The 22,447-nt window shown below is 40.0% G+C and overlaps 1 protein-coding gene across 1 annotated transcript in view; it reads left to right on the top strand.

Annotated features, from left to right (window-relative positions):
* The window catches only part of HSD17B4 (hydroxysteroid 17-beta dehydrogenase 4), a 78,390-nt gene that overhangs the window by 39,496 nt on the left and 16,447 nt on the right, over positions 1-22,447 (top strand). Inside the window, exons 10-19 of the mRNA XM_081825623.1 lie at positions 279-303; positions 1,887-2,015; positions 4,255-4,358; positions 5,886-6,122; positions 8,684-8,735; positions 11,243-11,314; positions 13,240-13,343; positions 16,263-16,336; positions 16,992-17,002; positions 17,595-17,731. Coding sequence (XP_081681749.1) covers positions 279-303; positions 1,887-2,015; positions 4,255-4,358; positions 5,886-6,122; positions 8,684-8,735; positions 11,243-11,314; positions 13,240-13,343; positions 16,263-16,336; positions 16,992-17,002; positions 17,595-17,731 — 945 coding nt within the window. The remainder of the gene's footprint in view (positions 1-278; positions 304-1,886; positions 2,016-4,254; positions 4,359-5,885; positions 6,123-8,683; positions 8,736-11,242; positions 11,315-13,239; positions 13,344-16,262; positions 16,337-16,991; positions 17,003-17,594; positions 17,732-22,447) is intronic.

Raw genomic sequence — 22,447 nt, 5'->3', positions numbered from 1 at the left:
TTTAAAGATTTTATTTATTCATTTGAGACACAGAGATACAGAGAGAGAGAGAGCATGAGCAGTGGGAGAGGCAGAGGGAGAGGGAGAAGCAGACTCCCGGCTGAGCCAGGAGCCCGATGTGGGGCTCGATCCCAGGACCCTGGGATCATGACCTGAGCTGAAGGCAGACGCTTAACCATCTGAGCCACCCAGGCGCCCCCCAGACGGTTTTTCTAATTTAACAAATCTCTGTGTGATTCACTCTCGATGGTATAACTGTTTTTTCTTCTTTTTGGTAGGTTGGAGGAGGATGGATTGGAAAACGTAAGTCTCCTTCAGTGTTTGGTTTGCTGTACGTTTCTGTATTTTTAACCCTGCACATCCAACTGGAGCTGCGTAAAGACCTTGCCAAATGCCTCATTCTTGGAGCTCATGCATACATATTCACACTCAAACATGGTTCTACCAAAAGGTATTCTAAAATGTGGAAGCTGTTCTGCAGGCCTTTGGTATTTTCAAGAAACTGTTGAGTTTTTGTGGTTGTTTTTCCTGTCAGCAGCCCTTATTCAGGACTTGTCTGTTCCTTCAGACAGCACGATCTCTTTTTATATTGGTGTTTGTCCTCCCATATCTCTGGCGTCCCACATGATAGTTCTTGCTATTTCTGCAGAGAAGTGAGTGGGAGAGAGGACTGTTTGGAAAAGCTGGGAAGAGCCCTGTGCTAGATGGCACAGCGGGAAGGTTCTCCAGTTCTCTTATTGGATTCTTTTCTTCCTTGGGGCCATGAGGCAACAGGAGGTGACAGTGAGGAATCACAGTGGACAACTTGCTGAGACAGAAATTGCAGTTGATGTCTGGAAATTATTCCACTTCATTCCAGTAGGAAACTCATGTTTCCTTTCTTCAACCCTCTCTTTCTCCAGCTCTCAAATCTTTTGTGCTGCAAATTGGATAATTGTTTCATGACATTTAAAAAATATTGTGAAAATTCCAGTATCCCAAATCAAGTTTTCAGTTGGCTGCTGGTATCAAAGTTAATTATTTAAAAGGTGGTCATTATTGGAGGGTATCGTTATAACATAGAGTATCAATATTTTCATCATTAATGACCGTTCTTTTCGGTTATTAACGTAACATACTATTTAAGCATTGCTCAGTATAAGTGTCTCGGGATATCCATTTGGAAAGAAAATCAGTTGTTGAAATAAAAGCTTTTTCTGGGACTTTATCAGTAGGAAAGCTCTAGAAGCAGGCTTTTCTGTCATTGCCTGAAACAGATCTTTAGTTTAATAATCGTCGAAGTCTGACCATCGTGTTTAAATAAGGTTATTAGTGGCTATTTTATTCCTTGGGCTCTTTGAAAAGAAAATGGTGTTAAAAATTCTCCTCATAGAACTTCTATAGCAATGATGATTTTTGTGCATCTGCCCTATTCTAGTTGACTTCCTGTGGAAAAGGAACAAGAGCAAAGGGGGGCGCGAGGGAGAATTATTTGGGGCTGTGTGATGTATTAATTTGGTTATCTGGAGTCTTTGACCTGTTATCACCATCTGAGTGATCTGTGGTCATGAAGTCAGTCTTTTGGTGTGATTATGTATAATTAAAATTTTTCTGGTTCAGCCGCACATTCTACCTTTAGGAGTGTCTGGCATAGTCAGAGGAGAGGTTTTTCCCTTCAGCTTTAAATTTTTTTTTTTTTAATTCACATTATCCTAATGGGTTTGTTATTTCAAGAAAAATACATTTAAAGGCTTGTAGTAAAACTCTTCGGATGTTAGAATCTGTTTTTCCCCCTGAATTCCCTTTCTCTTAAAGTTAAAAAAAATTCAAAGGGCTCAGATGAATTTTACTTTCTTTGTCCCTCTTAGACTCTGTGCTCAGTGTCTTCATTTTGTTTCTGTGACCAGTACGCTGGGAGCGGGCCCTTGGAGCCATTGTGAGACAGAAGAATCAGCCAATGACTCCTGAGGCCGTGAAGGCCAACTGGAAGAAGATCTGTGACTTTGATAATGCCAGCAAGCCTCAGAGAATTCAAGGTAGAGTCCCAAGTCCGTTCATCCCCGGCTGGGAAACCAGAGGCAACAGAGCGTTCTCTGCTCTTTCGGAATTGTCTTCTGTTTTAACTAGGGCACATTTTCTGCTCTGGTAGCTATTAGAACTCTTCAAATTTAAGATTATATATATATCAGCCCCCCTGTCCATTTTCCTGGCTTGTTGTAATCCTTTTTTTTTTTTTTGGTGGGTGTCCAGGTTGGGGATGGTGTGAAGTGTTCACCCTTTCGTGCTCCACGCATCTACTCCCTGTCTGACGGCTCGTTTCAGAGTCTTCTGTTACCTAACCATATACACTTTACCTCACCGAATTTGTCTCTATTGCCCTAAAAGTTCGTTTAGGCCAATTTTGTTTAGGCGTAGCTCTTTTCTGTCTGGTGAGTAGATTTTGCTTTGTTTTAGCGCTTTGTCTTTGCCGCTGTTTCTCTCCCCTTCTCAAACGCCCCTTCCTCCCTTTATCACATCTGTTAATTTTAGTGCTTCTTTAGAAATCTAAGCTCAAGCCCGGGATGTTCACCAAACCACCCCCATATATTTCATGCTACGTGGATCTCTCTCGGCTCAACCCTGACCACTTGGCATCTCATCAGAGCTGCTTTTGCGTCCTAAGTATGTGGTTTATTAACTGTGCAGTATGTTCCTTTGGAGGCAGAGACTGTGTCTTGTAAGCACTGCTCTTGTATTCGGTGCCAAACTCAGGAAGGATTCATAAATGCTTGTTACCGTGAATTATTGAGTCGTCTGTGGTCTGTCACAGGAATAGCAAGCAGTAGAAGTCACATTTTTTCTAGTATAACTCACATATGTATATAGTATATGATGTTTAAAGGACTTTTCTGGGAAAGATAATGATTCAGGATTATTTTACAGACAAATCTTTTTCTTTTTTCTTTTAGTAATTTTGTATTCAGTGTTTGGTAGGAGAATATATCTGAAAAACTGGCTATTCTGGCTTTTTTTCCCTCCTTAATGACACTTTCCTGTCTGCTGGTACACTCACTGAAATTCTCATTGTGCTCTTTCTCAATCAGATGATAATAACATCATTGTTATGTCGTTGATGGGAGCATTTGCTGTTTTCCATATTTTGATGTTGGAGATAAATTTAGCCTGTGAATAACAGTCACCCATTGATGAAAAGGAATGAAAGGAAAAAGGAAGAAATATAAAAACTTTCCTCTGATGTCCAAGTTCCGCTTTATTGCTTTAAAAGTATTATAAAGAAAAAACTACCTAAATGAATCATGTAATTATAAATGAAAAAAATGCCGCTAAGTATTTGAGGTACAGTTAGAGAAGAAAAATCTCACATTTTCTGTACAGCTGTTCTCATCTTACAGATGACACGACTAAGCGCCCAACAGATGCAATGATCGGTCCAAGCTTGCTCAGCATCTGAGCCGAGTTAACTCAGGCTGCCCGTGTCTGGGTGCCGTGCTTTCAGCCTGTAGCAAGGTGACTTTCAGTTACCTTCTGGCAGCAGTGTGAGTGGGGGGGTGAGGGGACGATTCAGTGGCCCCAAGCCTCTCCACTAGTGTCACCAGGAATGGGAGATTTCCCCGATCACATCGCATTCTGTGGTTTGCTTAGAGGTTTTGTCTGAGTTTGGAAGGAGGTCCGTAGCGCCAGGGTTTGTTAGAAAAGTCCCAGAGTCTTTGGAATCTTATGGCCTATGTAGATGCCCCCTGAATCTCCTTCGTTAACCTTTTTGACCCCACAACAGCAGCTTCTGAACCCTGTCTGGAATCTCTGGTCATAGTGATGGTTTTCCCTGGAAGAATTTTTAGTACTGTCTTCAGAGCTATCACTTGAGACGTGGGGGGCTCAGGGGTAATCTTGGCATTGTTCCATCCCGGAGGAGGGGGCAGTGGTGGGGAGAAAAGGGAAGTTAGCTTTTCCTTTACCAAAAATTGCATGTCTCTGGTCGAGGGTCCCAGTCTACGGAGTTCTAAAATCTGTCAGAGACGTTGCAAAGCTCAGAACCTCCTTAGACTCATAATCCAGGAAGAGTATGCTGGACAGTGCCTTGTTCTCCAATGAAAACCCCCAGTTACCCTTGGTCTGTTTCAAAGTCTTTGACGGTTTTTTCCTGTAATAGCCCGACCTCTCATTCAGTACTGTGGCAGGCTTGCTCAATGTCATAGGAGTGATTAGCGAGCACGTCGATAGCTTTTCTTAGTCACATCTTTAACAAAAGCATCGTTGTTGTTATTATTTCTTTAGAATCAATTGGCAGTATAATTGAAGTTCTAAATAAAATAGATTCAGAGAGAGGAGTTTCGACAAATCCTACGAGTCACGCAGCATCAACAGCTACATCGGAATTTGTAAGTGGGGGAGAGAAGCCTATGTTTTTTCTGAAGATTCTCTCTTTTCTTTTTTTCTCTCTTTTTTCTCTTCTTTCACACAAAAAATATTATTTTCCAAGCTACTAATTTATTGTTAAATAGGAAAGATAGATGATGACAAAACTTTTTATAAAATATGTACCTAATAGTTATAGAATTTGAATGAACATAAGGCTAAGATGTAGCTTTGTGTAACTTTTACTTCTTTTTTTAATTTTTAATTAATTTATTTAGTTAGTTATTTTTACTTTTGCTTCTTTAGTATAATTAGACAAGTATCTCACCCCCCCCCCCCCCACTTTTTGGTACTGTTGTGGATAAACCTACTTTAGTTACTATTTTTCTAACTTTTTAGAAAAGGATATCTATTTAAGTGCCTCTTTGGAGCCTTTTTTTTTTTTTTCCCTCAGGGAAAGCATCAATAGATTGTATTTTGGAACTATTTCAATATGGCTGCAAATAAAGAGCCTCCCATTGTGTCCGAAATCCTAATAGAACTGTGGTTATAGCTCGTGAAGTTCACTGATTTACTGTCTCCCGTATTTAGCCTTTAAACAAAAAATTATAGTGCATAAATAGAAGAAATAAATCATTTGATGCATTTGATTTTGGAGTTCTGTGACTCAGGGCAAACATCATGATAAAGTTAACAATCTAATTTTAACCCTAAGAATATGATCGGGTTATAAATATGATTTTACTTTAGAATAGGATTTGGCAAACTTTTTCAGGACAGGGCCAGATGATAAATGTTTTATAGATCACATACTATTTCTGTCACATATTCTTCCTGTTTTTCTTTTTTTAACCATTCCTTAAAAATGTAAAAATCATTCTTAGCTCTCAGCCCTTGTTTACTGACTCCTGTTTCAGAATGAACATGGTCGACAGTTGGACATCATTCTTTTTTAACCTAATACATACTTTACACGTTAGCTAGACATATCATAACTAAGTAGAAAAATACAATATCAGTGAGATAAGGGACATTCCTAGCAAGGAACTTAAGGTAAAATCGCAATTTAACTAAAACCATTGTGAGGCAGTCTCACTTACAAGCATTATGCAGTGTTTTGCTCATCTCTTTACAGTGAATTTTATACAGTAGCTCTTATAGGGCAATTCACTATCCCTATTTATGACACATTCATAATAATGATGATTTTTTTTGTATTTTTGAGTTGCTAATAGTTGCCGGATTAATAGGGCTTCTCACCATCAGATATAGGAAATTTGAAAATGAGACAAACTGTCGGTAAGAAGCAAACAATAAAAAAGTACTTATCTGTAAATGAAACCCTTTTCTACACATTTTCTGATTGTTTGCTATTAAAATATAATGAAACAGTTCAGAGACCCCATGGATTTCACCAACATGGCATTCTATTCACATTTGTTCGAAAGCAAGATAGGTATGCAAGCAGTTGGTAGTTTTGAAGAAGTTAAAATGTTAAGTATTGGACAAAAATATCAGTGAAAAAATAATTTTCTACACCTCTTTCATAGGCTGGAGCCATTGGCCATAAGCTTCCTCCCTTTTCTTCTGCTTACACGGAACTGGAAGCTATTATGTATGCCCTTGGTGTGGGGGCATCAATCAAGGAACCGAAAGATATGAAATTTATATATGAAGGAAGCACCGATTTCTCCTGTTTGCCTACCTTTGGAGTTATTATAGCTCAGAAACCTATAGTAGGTGGAGAATTATCAGGGATTCCTGGGTTTTCAGTCAACTTGGAAAAGGTATGCATAATAAGAAAACTTTATTTTGCTTTTTTTTGGTTTCTTTAAATATGATTGATCTCTGTCACATATGTGTGTGTGCACACGTGTGTGTGTGCATGCGTGCACATGTGTATTAATAAAATTGTGGCACTTGATTCAGGAATAAAGACTTAGCATATCTTTTGATTTTTCTTGAAGCATAAAAGAGAGGAGAGTTAGTTGAAAGGGCAAGCAAAAAGAAGAAAACAACAATTAGGTCCTCTGCCCCAACTGTGGCATCATGTTCTTAATTCTCTCTCTGCCATTTACTTACTGTTCGACCAAGGGTAAAGAACTTCAGTAAGCTTCAGTTTCCTTGTCTATAAAACGGGGGTGATAATTTTTACCTGATGTTACTGGTGAAGGAGTAAACCAGGTGGTGATCTGGGAAGAGTATTTGAGGCACAGAGAAGAAGTGTGGAAGGCCCTGAGGCAGGTGCATGCTTGGCTTGTTTTGGGAACAGCAAGGGGGCCAGTATAGCTATTGGAGGAACGGGAGGGCAGTGGTAGGAGAAGAGGGCCTTGTGGTCATTAGAGGGATTTCAGCTTACCCTCTGATTAACATGGGGACGGGGGGCAGTTTGTAGTGCTTTGAACGGAAGAGTGATAGGATCTGCCTGTGTTCGCTCACAGGCTCATTTCTGCTACTGTGTAGATTATATGGGAGCCCAGCAGAAGCAGAGAAACCTGTTAGGAGTCTCTTCTGTAATTTAAGCAAAAGGCTGGATGTGAGGGAAAGGAAAAAGGAGTCAATGATGAAGGTTTTTGTAACTGGGATGATGTATGTGCATATATGTCTCTATACATTATTTATGATTAATTACATATAACACACTTAATATGTATAGTAGTTACATATAACATTGTGTATGGTAAGGTAGATATATCCAATTACTTTAAGGTGGGCATGATCAGGAGTTGGTTTTGGACAGACTTGAGATTCTATTACTTATTCAGGTGGAGGTATAAAATTATAAAATAGGTAGTTGAATATGTGAGTCTTGAGTTTGGGGGAGGGGTCTCACTGGCGTTCTTAGGCTTTCAGCGATGTGTAAAGACACCAGACTAGATGAAATCACGTAATGTATGAGTGTAAGTAGAGAAGAGCCTGAGCTCAGGGACCCTGCAAGTGTTGAGAAGGTGAAGACATGAGGAAGAATTAGCAAGAGAGACTGAGAAGGAATGGCTGGTGAGGTATGAGCTCTGACGAGTATCAGGAGGATGTGGTGTTTGAGAAGCAAAGTGAACAAATTGTTTCAGGAAGGAAGGAGTCGAACAACTGTGAGAAAGCTTTTGAGGTGGGGTAGATTTCATTGTTTTGGAATAAGGTTCAGAGACTGAGCCCGGGGATAACTCTTAAATCATAGAGCTGTGAGCCAATTTCTCTGACTTTGGTAATTAGAGGACCCATTCACTAGAGGATCGGTTAGCCCACTGCTGCTCTGAATCTGTGAAAAATGATTTTATTTGAGCATCTGATGAAGTTGGGAGGGAGACAAGAGATATGTACCAGGTGGTTTGTTGTTTTAGTCCCTGTCCCATGGTATTCTGTTTGGATAATTCAAGTACAAACAAATCAAATGTTTCAAAATTCTGCAAAATACTCCTTCAGAGTTGGAAGGAGTTGGAACAATCATAAATGGTGTTCACAGTCTTCGGCGGGGAAGAATAGCCATCTTGAATTGAAACCCCCGTCTTCCCAGCTTCAGGCTTCCAGGCCATGTGATACAGTGGGCTGTCCTGCATTTGTCCCGTTTGTTCCCTTCTGGCTTTGGAGGAAGACGCAGAATTAAAGCTGTCCCCTGCCAGTGGGGTGTGGTCATTTGAATATGTGGGTCAGGTTTTGTTTTTCCTGTCCTATTATTTTCCTACATATATTGGTGTATTCTTGTTTCCATCCATTGAGGTTAAGGGGCTATCAAGTTACACAGTGTCCTTGGTATCTACTAATAGATAATTTATAAGATATATCTTATGGATGCACATATATCTACGGCTATATCTATAGATATAGATAATTTATAAGATACTACACCAAGGAAATGTTGACCATGATAGTTTTTTACTTTGAATGTGTCGTAGGGTTTACTTTCGTGTTTTAGTTGAGTTGTTTGTATGTGGTATGTGTGATTTGAAATTACTTTACTTGCACTGGCCAGTTTGTTCATTTTTATTTAACAGATATTTATTAATTACCCAGTATGTTCCAGGCACAGTGATAAGCACTGGAAATATAGCCTAGTTTAGTGTTTGCATTGGCAAACAATCCATAATTAGCAGTCAACAAAGATTTGTGAACGTCATGGAAGAACACAGAGGTATCTTTTCTGCTCCAAAAGATCTGACTGTCTTTAGATTGGGGGACTGATTAATTTTGAATCATATGGTTAAGAAGTAGAAGCCAAACTGAGACAGATAATTTGGGGAAGTAGTGATGTGAGCATGTAGACGGTGAAATATCACTTGTGATTAGCAATATTCACAGCAGAACCTGTGAGACATGAAAGTCTGCTAATAAAATTTTGTTTACCCTGACATAGGTTCTCCACGGGGAGCAATACTTGGAGTTATATAAACCGCTTCCCAGAGCAGGTGAGTGCGTGAAGCACTGATTTCTTAATCATACCCTCATTTTATTTCCTGACTAACCTTCCATACTGTGTCATTGTGTTAAGCTGGTGCAGAGTGACTTAAATAAATCATATGGCAAGGTATTGAATGGCCTGTCAGCCGTTAGAGTAAATTGATGTTAAGGAGTAGCTGTTTTGGTGACCTTAGACTTTGTCCTTTAGTAGCCTAATTTAATACATTACTTCAGAACACTGACAGGTTATCTCCATTGATGTATGTGTTGTTAACAAGTGAAAAGAGTCTTTTCTAAGTATGTGTGTTCTGAACTTAGTAATTGTGTGTAATCAGCTATGATTCCTATGAATATGGTTTCTGATTCCTTTCTCGGGTATTTATGTTGGTAGTGATTTTCATAAAGCAAACCACATTAAAATACAGACCGAATTTCTTGTAATTAACTTTTTCCTGCTTTCTTTTCTAAAAGTAAAAAAAAGTAAATAAAATTCACGTCTGCCTTAATAATGAATTTTCTTTTCCTCAGTAATATGTTTGCTCAGTAAAACTGCTTTTCTCATTTTTCCACTGTAATTTGACAGGTTTGTTTTGTTTCACTGCTCTAATGTCAGCATATTGTCTAATTAAATACCATATAAGATGGAAAATACAAAAAAAGTGCTTATCATTTCACATTATATAACATAGAGGTCAGCAAGTAGCTGGGCTCCTCCTTTAATGTTTCCCCAATTCTTCTTATTTTACTAAAAATTTTATGAGCTTCTCATTGCATAAAGCCGAATAGCTTTATTTCGGTGTTATGGCCTACGTATTCTGTGAGGCAGTGCCCAGCGGGTGGTAGCCGCCTGCATCAAGTATCTGCTGGTCACCTGCCATGGGCAAGGCACAGTTTTCAGTTTTGGATGAATTCTCTAACCTGGCTACCTACTGCAACAGCCTGTTACTACATTATATTATATTAACTGTTATTTCATTTTATTTTATTTATTTTTAAAAGATTTTATTTATTTATTTGACAGAGAGACACAGCGAAAGACAAGCAGGGGCAGTGGGAAAGGGAGAAGCAGACTCCCCACCGAGCAGGGAGCCCGATGCGGGGCTCGATCCCAGGACCCCGGGATCATGACCCGAGCGGAAGGCAGACGCTTAACAACTGAGCCACCCCAGCACCCATATTTCATTTCATTTTTTTTTTTTAGAGTGGGGAGAAGGGCAGAGGGAGAGAGAGAATCCCAAGCAGGTTTCATGCCCAGCATGGAGCCCTATGTGGGACTCGATCCCACAACCCTGAGAGCACGACCTGAGCTGAAATCAAAAGTTGGACACTTAACCGACTGAGCCACCCAGGTGCCCCTACCTGTTTTTTTAAATAAAATAGGAAGGTTTTGTGTGCGTGCAGTGTGGTGGTGGTGCTGGGGGCCGTGGCAGAGGCCAGAACGGTCCCTCTCTGTTGTGTGTGCCACCAGCCTAACATGGGTTCACTTGGGAACTAGTGCTTTGAGGAAAGCAGAAACGTCTGCGACTTCTGCCTCTAGTAGGGATTTTAAATCTGGAGAGAGAGCTAGAGGCGTATACTCAGAAGTGATTACAACAGCAGTGCCTGGATGGCTCAGTTGGGTGAGCGTCCAGCTCTTGATTTCGGCTCAGGTGTGATCTCAGGGTCCTGGGATTGAGCCCCGCATCAGGCTCCATGCTCAGTGGGGAGTTTCCTTGAAATTCTCTTTCCCTCTCCCTCCGCCCCTTCCCCTGCTTTCACATTCGTGTGCTCGCTCTCAAAAGTAAATAAATAAATCTTTAAAAAAAAAAAAGATTACAACTGAAAAGACATATGAATAGGAAGGTGTGGAAAATAGATCTGTCGGCTTCTTGTACCTTCCTAGTCTCAAGTGATGTTTCTCATGAATTATTTTTCTTCAGTAGCTTCTGTACATTTTCTTTAAGTAGTGTTAAAGTTTCCTGTCTAGTAAATAGGAATATTCAAAATCTGAGATGCTTAAGTTTTAGAACCTCTTTAAACTGTAGAAAATCAAGGTGTGATGGCTATTTATGATCTTCCCTTAAAACTTAGGTGATGAGACAGGATCACAAACATCGGGACACTGATGTCGGCGTCTCTGTGTCTCAGTTGGCTCACTTGTTAGCTGTGGTGGCGCTGTCAGAGGCTGAGTCACCCCTCCTTGGGCTAAAAAAAATAAGCATTAGATTGAGTACAAGAAACCTAACAGCAGCACTTTATTTTCCATCTAGTTCGGGATATGCTGGTCCCTCGATTCTCTGGGTATTAGAGGTTTGATCTTATGTTGCTCCTTGTTGTTTCAAATGTAGTGACTTAGGCATTCTGTTTCCTTTTAATGTTGAATTATTCAGCATTATATTGAAAATTGTTTCAAAGCATAACTTTCTATTCCTGAACTTACAGTGGAAATTATGTTACATTCTCTCCTATCTGGATGCAATAACTTGATGGTCTTCAAAAGTGTCTGTTTATTTATTTATTTTGCTTTTCATTTTAGGAAACTTAAAATGTGAAGCAGTCATTGCTGATGTCCTAGATAAAGGATCCGGTCTAGTAATTCTTGTGGATGGTAACTCACTTCCAGTTCTTCTCATAATATTGTTAGATTAGTAGGCCTTGTATGTAACCTAATGCTTCACCCTAGAATCTGATCAGTGAGTTTGTGTTCATCTTCTAGTTTGTGAGAAAACAAGATAAGCGTTCCAAAAATTTATAAGTTCTTAGAGAAGAAGCAAAGATGGGGAGAAAGAGTGGGTTGGGGTAGGGGTGGGAAGACTGGGGTGTTTCTGACACAGGACCAAAGCACAGGGGTGAGAGATGTGGCAGGTGTACAGAGCATGGTGGTGAGCTCAGCTCGCTGGACTACGGGCTTGGTGGGAAGGCACACATCGACAGCCATCGGTTGATAGTGAGCCGATGTTGTAGATACTCTTGTCTTTGTTAGCTCTTTGGAACTTGGAACGTATTTGACCCCGGAGTCATTTTCATAAACAGTAGTTAGGTTCCTAATGTTGCGCGTTCAGGCCTGTTGAACTCAAATGTGGCTTCAGCACCGGAGCCACATTTTATTTGCAGTGGGGAGAAAAAAGGTTACAGTAGTTTAATAAATGTTGAAATGCTAGTAATTAAACATCAGCTAAAGATCCATCGCTTAAAATTCATTTATCCTGAAGTTTAAGAAGATAAGAAATAGATCTGTATTGTTAAAAAATTTGGAAATAAATTATAGTGGAAAGTTTAATATTGTCTGATAGTTGGAATATAGGCTTCATCATTTTTGTTCTAACTAGATAAATAGAAGGTTTTACTCTATATGCTGTTAGAGGAGCTTGTCTTGTTTTTACTAAATAATATGCTGAGAACAATTTTGATGCTCTTAAGTGTTCTACTAAATTGTTTGTGTTAGCTCATAGAATTTCATCGTATGTCTTTTCTCTCTCTTTTTCTCTTTCTCGTCTTCTCTTCATCCTCCCTTTTCTGTTGTAGATTTTTGTGTTTTCTTGTCATTCCTGAAGTTGGCCAACATTTGGCTTCAACTCTCCTAGTTTTCTTTTACTCTTCTCCCCGTGCTACCAAATATGTAACATACCACAAAACAGAGGTTCTGCCGTGACCTTAGCTACCCTGTTTACTTTTTTCTTTTGACCTACACCACTGATCTAACTCCAGCTTGGTAATGGGTAATAATATATTAGAATTTGTAGACAAAGTGTATATGAAATGAGATATCCAATTTCCTGTGTAAGGAAGAGAAAAATCTTATTTTAAATACAAATTGCCATGACCTTCCTTATTTTTTATTGTAATTAGATTTTTGCTTAGTCTGTCATTCAAAGTCCTATTTCTAGTTTTCTAGAGCTGGAGATACAAGATAGTACTCAAACTCTCACTGGGAAATTAGTTAGTGGAAAGAGGGACAGTTGTCCTACATTCATTCCTTATTCACTGACTTGCTCACTCATGTTATATATTTGTTAATTTACTCGTTAATTTAATAAATATTTATTAGGTGCCTTTTCAGTCCCAGGTACTATCCTGATTGCTGGGAATAGGATGGTGAGGAAAATGCCCATGATTCTGCCCTCCTGAATCTTACACCTTCATTCTCACTATTTCTTCTTTTACACCCCAGGCTCTTTTTGAGTCCTTTGGCAGAATGTGTGAATGTTTGAGAGTGTGGGATTTTTGGAAATGTTTGAGATGGAGAGAGTTGAGATATGATAGGCAGTTGAGTTTTAAGAAGAGGTGAGAGAAACTGCTGTTTCATAATGAAGAGAGGATTTGTGAAGATGCTCTTCACTCTGCCTTCTAGAGACTGGTAGTGAATGAATTAAAATCATGCTTTGTAAACCAAATTTGGGCATCTTTAAATTACCATACCTTTCAGTAACTGGATTTTGTTTTCGAAACTTTGAAAGGAATCGCTGATCATATATTGCTAACTAGTCATGTCTTTTGAGAATAACTTTATTTTTTCTTTCATTTGCTTTTCAGTCTATTCTTACTTTGAGGAGGAACTTGTATGTTATAATCAGTTCTCTATTTTCGTTGTTGGCTCTGGAGGCATTGGTGGAAAACGGACGTCAGACAAAGTCAAGGTAGGCTCTGGCCTTATAAGCAAAATATATGGGTATTTAAGTGTGCTTATCTATATTTTGAATGCACATATTACTATATGTGCAAACTACACATATTATCATATGTATAATTTCGTAGCATAGGTCCTCAGTAATTCACACTTCTTTGAATCAGAGTATGCTTCTTGGATCGGAAGTGTTGTTTATGTGTGGATATTTTGATCGGTAACACATGATATATATAGAAAAGTCTGGCTGATAAAAATATAATGTACCTGAGATAATTATGGGAATATTTTTACTTACACAAATTTTGTAGTACCCAGAAGTCTTTAGAAAAACCCAATGCATGCAAGTGATCCTTGTATAAACTAAAATCTTTATTAAATGACTTAAGCACTTCTTTTATGTAAGACAATGCTAGTTATTCTTTAGTTCTCAAATTCTATCTAAAAACATTTTTTTCTAAAAATACTTTATAACTTGGATTTGACACTAATTCAACCTGGGCTTTACCTCAAACATTTCCAAAAATCCCACACTCTCAAACATTCACACATTCTGCCAAAGGACTCAAAAAGAGCCTGGCGTGTAAAAGAAGAAATAAGGTTTGAGGCAGTAAGATTCTACTATAGTAAATATTCCGGAGTAAATGAAGTATACTTAAAGCAGTATGAAGAAACTGCTTCCGGAACGACGGTGTGAGGAGTTCCCTGGACCCTCTCCCCAGTGAAACGGTCATGGCATCGTAACTGGTAAAAATTAAAACAAACAAACGTTTGAAGTGTCTGGGAATTGTCCTCAGGGCATAGAGCGAATGATGAAATGTTTATCCTGATAAGACAGTGAGACTCTGGTATTTGAGCCACAGACCTCCCCTTTCTCCCTCGTCCCCTGGTTCAGCCTGGTGGAATGTCCACTCCAGGCGTGTGCAGCCAAAACACGTGATCCGTCTGCCCCAGCTTCCAGAATAGGGCCATGCTGTCTTCCCAGGAGGAGGAGGTCACTAGTTTTTCTTACCCCACCGCCACGCCCGGCTTGTGTTGCTGAAGCTCTTTGAGGTAGGAATAGCTCAGGGTCAGGGGATTCTTGTCCTCTCTCCAGCTCCCACGTAGAGGGTGGGGCTCGGGCCCCACTCCCTCTTGCCCCAGCTTGCAAGATTCTGGAAGAGGAAAGCTGAGGAGACCAGTAGCTACTGGCCCTGCCCAACACCACTTCTCGTAAAGTGAGGCTGTCACTTGGAGATAAGCGGGCCACTCTCTTTGCCCCTCCCCCTATCGCAGTTGAGGAGGGGTTTTGCCCAGGGGGTAAGGCAGGCTGTCATGATAAGAGATGGCTGAGGTTCTTCCGAGGAAACTGACTCGTCATGGAACAGAGTATTTGGAAATTCAAAAGTAAGGGTGCCCATAGAAACTAGATTATGTTAGTGATAAACAATCAAGAGGAGGCTGGTAAGCTCCATGAGAGCAGGAAGCTAACAACTGGCCCAGTTAGAAGTTTACTAGAGAGAACCATGGAGAGGGAACTAAGGAGAGCCCTCATGGGATCATTAAATCTCAAAGCCTGGCTTCAAAGACTAGCTCTGTGAAGAGGCCTGACTTCAGAGCAGTTTATGTCCCACGGCACTGTTGAAAATAATAGAGCAGTCATCCGGCATGTGGAGCCTAGCAGTTGGGTATTAGGATACCAAACGAGGCAGACAATTGAACAGAGAGATCTAGGAGAGACAGTCGCAGAGACCCCTGCTAATACCGTGGAGCTCCCGGGGTGACTGCGTTCTTGCCTGAGGCTGCACCTCTGAGGAGCACCACCAGGGGCTGCTCATGGTGGGGGACGTAGACTTAGCTAAAACAGGCTAGCCAAGACACTATACAAATAAACTAGGGTCCGGTCACCACAAGCCTGCCGAGGGGAAAGGGGGTCAGTGTCCAGAGTTGCTGTAACAGGTTATCTAAAATGTCCAGTCATCAACAAAAAATTACAAGACACACAAGAAACAGGAGCACATGATCCAGAGACAGGAAAAGAAAACCAGAACAAAACGGGCAATAGAAACTGCCTTTGAGAGGTCTTTTTCATAGACGAAGACTTCCAAGCAGCTGTTCTAAATGTGTTCAGAGATAAAGGAGAGCATGCTGAAGGAAGTCACATGGGACGGCACTGACTCTCAGAGAAAATCAAGAAAGAGAAGTTATGTAGCAGCACCAAATAGAAGTCCTGGAGCTGAAAGTACAATGAGGGAAAGGAAGAATTTTCTAGAGTGCTCAGCAGAAGATTTGAACCGTCAGAAGAAGGAGTCAGAAAGCTTGAAGATGTCTCTCTGTCCATTTGTCTACCTACCTACCTACCTACCTACATCAGTCTCAAGAACAGAGAAAAAAGATGGAGAAAAGAAAAAGAATGCAGAGCCTCAGGGAAATGTGGGATACCTCAAGTAGAGCAGCTGCGTGTAGTGGGAGTATGAGCGAGAGCGCAGAGAGAGAAAGAAACCGGCAAAATGTTGGAAGGAATACTGGTTTTGATGAAGAACTTTAATCCACACATCCAAGAATCCCAGCCAACTGAGAGACCCACACCCTTAGTAAAGTCCATTTAAAGATGAAATCAATTCAGGCTTGAGTTGTTCGTCTAATTCTTACAGTTATTATCACCTTTTGCCCTGGGAGAAGAGTCTTCACCTCTTTCTCCTTTGTGGCCCAGAGAACGGATCCAGTTGTGTAATTCCTTTCATTAAATGGGTCATTTCAGGGAAATCACACAGATGAGGCCAGCAGTTAGGAAATTTTAAATGTTATCTCCTGAGCAAGAAATATTTTTAAAAGCTTATCTAACTTGCTGATTTTATTACATTGAAACATGGCTGTTCATCAAATACCAGTTTGAGTAAAGAGAGTAACTGTTACTCTGTTAGTATTTAACGTGTGATGTTTTTGATTTCAGGTAGCTTTAGCCGTGCCTAATAGACCTCCCGATGCTGTACTTAGAGATACCACCTCACTTAATCAGGTAAGATTGTAGTTTCCAAAAGTGATAAAGCCCCTGTTTGCTTTGTTGGCAAGGGCTTAAAGAGACTGCCTCGCTTAGTGGTGAAGAATTGCATTAAGACCTTGGCGAGCAGGATAAAAAGGACTAAAAGGCAAATTTTAGTCACCTTTTTCTCTTTCCGGAAAGAAAATTGAGCTACATTGCTTGAAAACAGATTATTTTTAGGCCAGTTTTAGTGGACAGGCAAAAATAAAGCATCTTAGGAAGGGTAGGTGGTTTAATCTCTTTTGTTTGGCATAAATAATTTGTTTTCTGATGGAGGAGATAAAATCAGCTGACAGATTCTGTGAGCATGCGAAGATTGATTTAAGAAACAAAAGGTAACCATGAAGATGCGGACGGCCACTTTGTGTGAGTCCCGGAAGAATCTTCCCTGCAGTGGCCAGAGGACAAAGCATGCAGATACAGAACAGAATACATAAATCTCTGATGGTCCTCTGTGAGGGAGCATCTGTAAGGACAGCAAATTATTTATAAGTTTATGTGGTTTTTGATGCTAATTTTGATATGCTTGATATGGGAACTTCTGCAGGATTTATGTTTGCAGGCAAATAGAAATATAATTTCAGGAGCCAGAAAGAATTAAGATCAGTGAATATGTAATTGTATTTTTTTTTTCTGCAGTATGGAATCAGGTGATGGAAAGAAGAACACTTTTTTTTTTCCCTGAGATTCGTTTTTGCCTTTCAGTGTTTTTCCCATCCCCATTTCTTACCCATTTCTTAAGAATGCACCCATATTTATGTTTAATTAAAGCGTCATAGTGAAATTAATTTTATTAAGGCCCTAAAAGGACAGAAAAGGCTTGGTGATTTCATGGTTCAGAAAACCCAGCAGTGCTCCTTTATTATTCTTGGGTTACTGAAATAACAAAAGGTATCTGCTGTAGATAAGAAAAGCTGAATAGTTTCCAGGGCCTGAATTTCTACACACAGTAAGTCGAGAGATTTTTTTTTGTTCTTTTACTCTTTTTCAGAGAAGTAGAACTTTTCGTTAGTGTTCAACAGAGTTGACTCTTTTGCTGTATGATGAAGGGCAGTTTTTAAGTTAACAAATATTTTTGGTATAAATAACGGGCACCCATCATTTGACAGAGCGTTTTGTCTCTTATGGTCATTTGAGAGTACGATGAAAGCCACATTCTATTTCTTCAAAAGCCATTTTTCATAAAACTTTGCATACGCTTCAAGGGATTTAGGGCTGTTTTAAACTGAATCGGTGCCATAGGAGCTCCAGATCAAGTGGAAGAAATGCGATCTATGGTCAAGGAGATGAAAGGACACTTGGATACTCAGGATGTCAATGTCGGAATAACTAGGGCACCTCTTCCAAGCAGTGAACGATTAAACGCGGGCTTTGAATCGGTGCGTAAGTGCTGTAGACATTCTGAGAAGGGACACTCATTAGGGAATGGTGTTCGGAAGGTTCTGGTAGGAGAGCTGGCACTTAGCTGGGCTAACGTGGGGTGTAGCCAGAGATGTAGGGCTTGCAGTTTGGCCGGGCCGGGGATAAGAAGTAAGGAGAGGGGCGCCTGGGTGGCTCAGTCGTTAAGCGTCTGCCTTCGGCTCAGGTCATGATCCCAGGGTCCTGGGATCGAGCCCCGCATCGGGCTCCCTGCTCGGCGGGGAGCCTGCTTCTCCCTCTCCCACTCCCCCTGCTTGTGTTCCCTCTCTCGCTGTGACTCTCTCTGTCAAATAAATAAATAAAATCTTTAAAAAAAAAAAAAAAAAGAAGTAAGGAGAGCTCATTGTAAGAGAGGAGGAGAGCATGATGCCGTACAAGGGGTGAGAATGGGAGCGACCACATGAGACAGTAGTGGGAGGTGGTTGTGGATGGGCAGATCCAGAAGGAGAAGTGGAAGGAAGGAAAAGATGATGCAATTATAGCATCAACTCTGTGCTAGGTGTTTACGTTAAATCAGTAACTTTTTGGTCACTAAGGAAACTGGCAATCATATTTTTAGCTCTACCCCATATCACTTCTGGGACAGTCTGTTTATCATGTCTTTAGGAGCATTTCTTCATCTTCAAACTGGTATGACATTACAGGTGTCCTCTGTCATTTTTCATAATTAGTAAGTAGAAAAATGCATCCTTAGTAATCTAGAAAGACAAGAAGAAATAGATGTTAGATGTCAGGCTTTGCAGTTGGGGAGAATGAAGACAAACATCTAGTTGCCCCAGATACATATTTCATACCACTTATTCTAACATTAGCTACTATCATTATTAAATAGAGTTAGTCTTGGGTATATTGGTTATACCGTCCATTAAAATATTTTTTATTGAGTTACCAGGTGTATAATGAGTAGTACCTTTTTTGTTTGTTTTTTATGATTCTGTGTGTTGCCTGGATGTTCCTTCTGCCTTCACTCACATAGCTGTTCTCCGATGGTGGCTGGGCCGGGCCAGGAGGTCCAAAGTGACATCTTTGATAAGTGTAGGGTCTTTGTGCTGATTTCTGCCCAGAATGCCTCTAAACTCCGCAAGGCCTCTTTCTTCATGTGATGGCTCATCTCCCAGGGCCTTTCTCTACTACGGCCCTCAAGGGGACCAACCTCTGTTTAGATTTCTAGAGCTCTCTTCTGTAGCTTCCCCCTCTCCAGTGCAGACACATTCCAGGGACACAGTCTCCAGGAGCTCTGATCTTTATCTCTTTAATTCATTGAGATTGTTTGGCTCTGTTTGGCTCTCCCTTTTTGCCCTGCAGTCTGAAAGTGTTGTCCTGCAAAGAGCTGTGCTCTCTTGTTTGTGTCTCTTCTATCAAGAGACACAAAACTGCTCGCTCTGCAATGTCGAAGAACAATGCCCCCCTTAGATTTGCAAATGATTATATCAGTCCTTTTGCTCAATGTTGCCCTGTCACCTCTGGGTTGAATAAAGCTCCTCCTGTGGTAGATTCCCCAAGAAGGGCTCATGTGTATAGTATTCCTTTGGTTCCTGTGTATTTAAAACCGTTTTTCCATACCCTAGATGCTTAAAGAACAACTTGGTTGGATATGAAGTCTTGAGTTTCTCAAAAATGGTGTTCTGTCGTTACCTTGCTTTTATATGTGGCTTTTGAGAATTTTGATGCCAGCCTAATTATCTTTCTCTGAGTTACTTGGTCTTTATCCTTGAAGCCCTTAGGATATGTTTCTTTATATATGTATATATATATATATATTTTTTTTTTTTTTGAGAGAGAGAGAGAGAGTGAGTGAGTGCTCGGGCAGTGGGGAGGGTGGAGGGAGAGGGAGAGAGAATCCCAAGCAGGCTCCATGCTCAGCACAGAGCCTGATAGGGCTCTATCTCATGACCCTGAGATCATGACCTGAAATCAAGAGTTGGACGCTCAACTGATGGAGCCACCCAGGCGCCCCTATTTTTCTTTATCTTTAAAGCCTAATAGCTTTATTAGGCTGTGTCTCAAGTGTTGCCTGTTCCTGGTCAATTTCCCCATGCCGCTGGTAGGCCTTTTTAATAGGTATATTTACATCTTCTTTTCTTTTCAGCAAGTTTTCTATAATTTTAAATAGTAGTTCTCATTCATTCTTTTGTTTTTCTTACGTACTTCAATTTTATGTGTGTTGGATCTTTTTCTGTCTTCTTTTAGCCACTTTGTCTCTGCCTTTTTTACTTCCTTCTTGGTCTCATTTCTGTTCTCTTGGTTCTTTCCCTCCCTTTCTTTTATGTCCCATATAAATTTTGATTTGCATATGTTTCCCTCTAGGCATCTTATAATTTTTTTTAAAGATTTTATTTATTTGAGGGGGATGTGGCAGGCAGAGGGAGAGAGAGAATCTCAAGCAGACTCCCCACTGAGCACGGAGCCCCATGAGGGGCTTGATCTCACGACCCTGAAATCATGACCTGAGCCAAAACCAAGAGTCAGATGCTTAACTGACTGAGCCACCCAGGAGCCCGTAGGCATCTTATAATTTATTCTTCATTACTGATAGAATTTCCCCCCTTCCTTTCCTTTCCTGAGTTTAATCCTATCTTATTTCATTCCTTCATGTTTGTTGTCCATTTGATGTTCTTAGTTTTTGAGTTTTAGATTCATGGTGTTTGTTTCATATCCCCAAATGCTTGAGTGTTGTGTTATAGTTTTCTTCTGTTTGGTAGTTGTTTTGTTTGGGGAAATTTCATTTATTGTAATGCTTTGGTTCTTATTTCCTCTGTTAGTCTTACAGTAGCTTTCTACAGATGGAGGCTGCTTACCTGTTTGCAGTTTGTGGGTAAGATTGGTAGTTTGTGATGGTTTACAAAATTATCTCATTAAGGAATTCAGGACTGCCCATTTCGTCAATGCGGCAAAGTGTGTTTTCTTTGAGAGATGGCTTTTTGGAGTGGGACATTGTCAGGAGCTGTTTTATTAAAATCATTTTTTTTTAGTTCTCTTTATCTTAAATTTCCTGTCTTGCTTATTTTTTCCTACATTATCTAGTTTTGAAAGCGGACTTCTTTGTTTTATCCTCTTCTCCCCCAGAAATGTTGCCTTTCTGGACTGCCACTTGGAGGCCTATACACTTCTAATTCTTTTCTTTGTAGTCCATGTTCTCATCTTTCAGGATTCTCCTCAGGACTTTTCTTTTTCCTTAAGGGGGGGCTTTCTGGAAGTGATTTTTCTTTCTTTTCCTCTCCTCTCTTCCACACTGCTTCTGCGCTCCCCTTCTTACCCCCTCCGCTCTCTCCTGTAGCTTTGAGAGGGTGCTCAGAAGGTAGCTCTGCTGGAAATTGGTGCTTATTTTTCTGCTGATAGCAATTTGAAGTTGGCAGTGTTCTCTGTCTTCGGTTACTGTCTGTAGGCTTGGGATCTGTTTTATTTGTTCTTCGTGTTGATTTGTATGCTTTTTTGCAGCATGTGAGGATTTGGCAAGTACACATTTCTGAGCCTTTTGATTTAGCATTTAGTTTAACTTAATGATACAATTTTTAAAAATAAAATTAAGAACTAATTTCCTGATATGTCGAAGAGCCTCCCACTCACATATAATACACAAGTAAGGCAATTTAGAGCTGTTTTTCTTAGTTGTGTGTGTACGTGTGTTTGTGAGTTTTAGTGATTTTTGTATCTAGACAGAGATGAAACAAAAAACAAGATTTTAGCTTTCCTTCTGAAAGTTGAAATATGAATGTCTGTCAAAATATTCAGAAAGTAAGCCTTGACACGGTGTTCCTTATTATTTGGAAAACGGTTATTTTGCATTTATGATTGAATTTAGTAAAACATCCAGTCCCTTGACTTTAGTCGTGTCTCATGCTGGCTCTGTTCTGTTTTTGCTTTCTCTGCCATCTATAGGAAGCAATACTGTCATTGAAATAATATGAAAATTTTCATATTCCTTTAATAGGATTTCTTTAGGAGAACTGGTTGTTCTTCATTTATAGGAATGATATCTGTGGGGTAAGAAGACTGGTATTAATCTTAAAACTTGGTTGTTGTATCCCTGTGCACGAACACTGCCATAGGTTACGGTTGTGACCTCCAGTGATCTCAAGGAGGAATAAAAAGGAGGAACCAGAAAACCAGTTCAACTGAGACATGCAAGCAGTATTTTTAAACAATCAGATATATAGAAACATCATGTATTAAGATGACCCCAGGGTCTTTCTCATGTCTGTGTGGAAATCAGAAAACCTTAATTTTTACATTCTTAACAAATTATACCTTATGACATGCAAGTATTTGGAGAAATGCTTGCAAGCACATGTTCCCCTTTTCCCTTTTGTATATATAATCTCCTGTAGCTAACAAGCTTCAGGACAGTTCTTTTTTTTTTTTTTAAATTGACTTTTTATTATTATGTTAATCGCCATACATTACATCATTAGTTTTTGATGTAGTGTTCCATGATTCATTGTTTGTGCATAACACCCAGTGCTCCATGCAGAACGTGCCCTCCTTAATACCCATCACCAGGCTAACCCATCCTCCCACCTCCCTCCCCTCTGGAACCCTCAGTTTGTTTCTCAGAGTCCATCGTCTCTCATGGTTCGTCTCCCCCTCCGATTTCCCCCCCTTCATTCTTCCCTTCCTACTATCTTCTTTTTTTTTTCTTAACATATACTGCATTATTTGTTTCAGAGGTACAGATC

The sequence above is a fragment of the Leptonychotes weddellii genome, chromosome 7 (genome assembly GCF_054177405.1).
Source record: "Leptonychotes weddellii isolate Sample4059 chromosome 7, ASM5417740v2, whole genome shotgun sequence".
NCBI classification, from domain to species: domain Eukaryota; kingdom Metazoa; phylum Chordata; class Mammalia; order Carnivora; family Phocidae; genus Leptonychotes; species Leptonychotes weddellii.
Note: the sequence above shows the minus strand (reverse complement) of the source record. Positions and strands in the feature narration are given on the sequence as shown.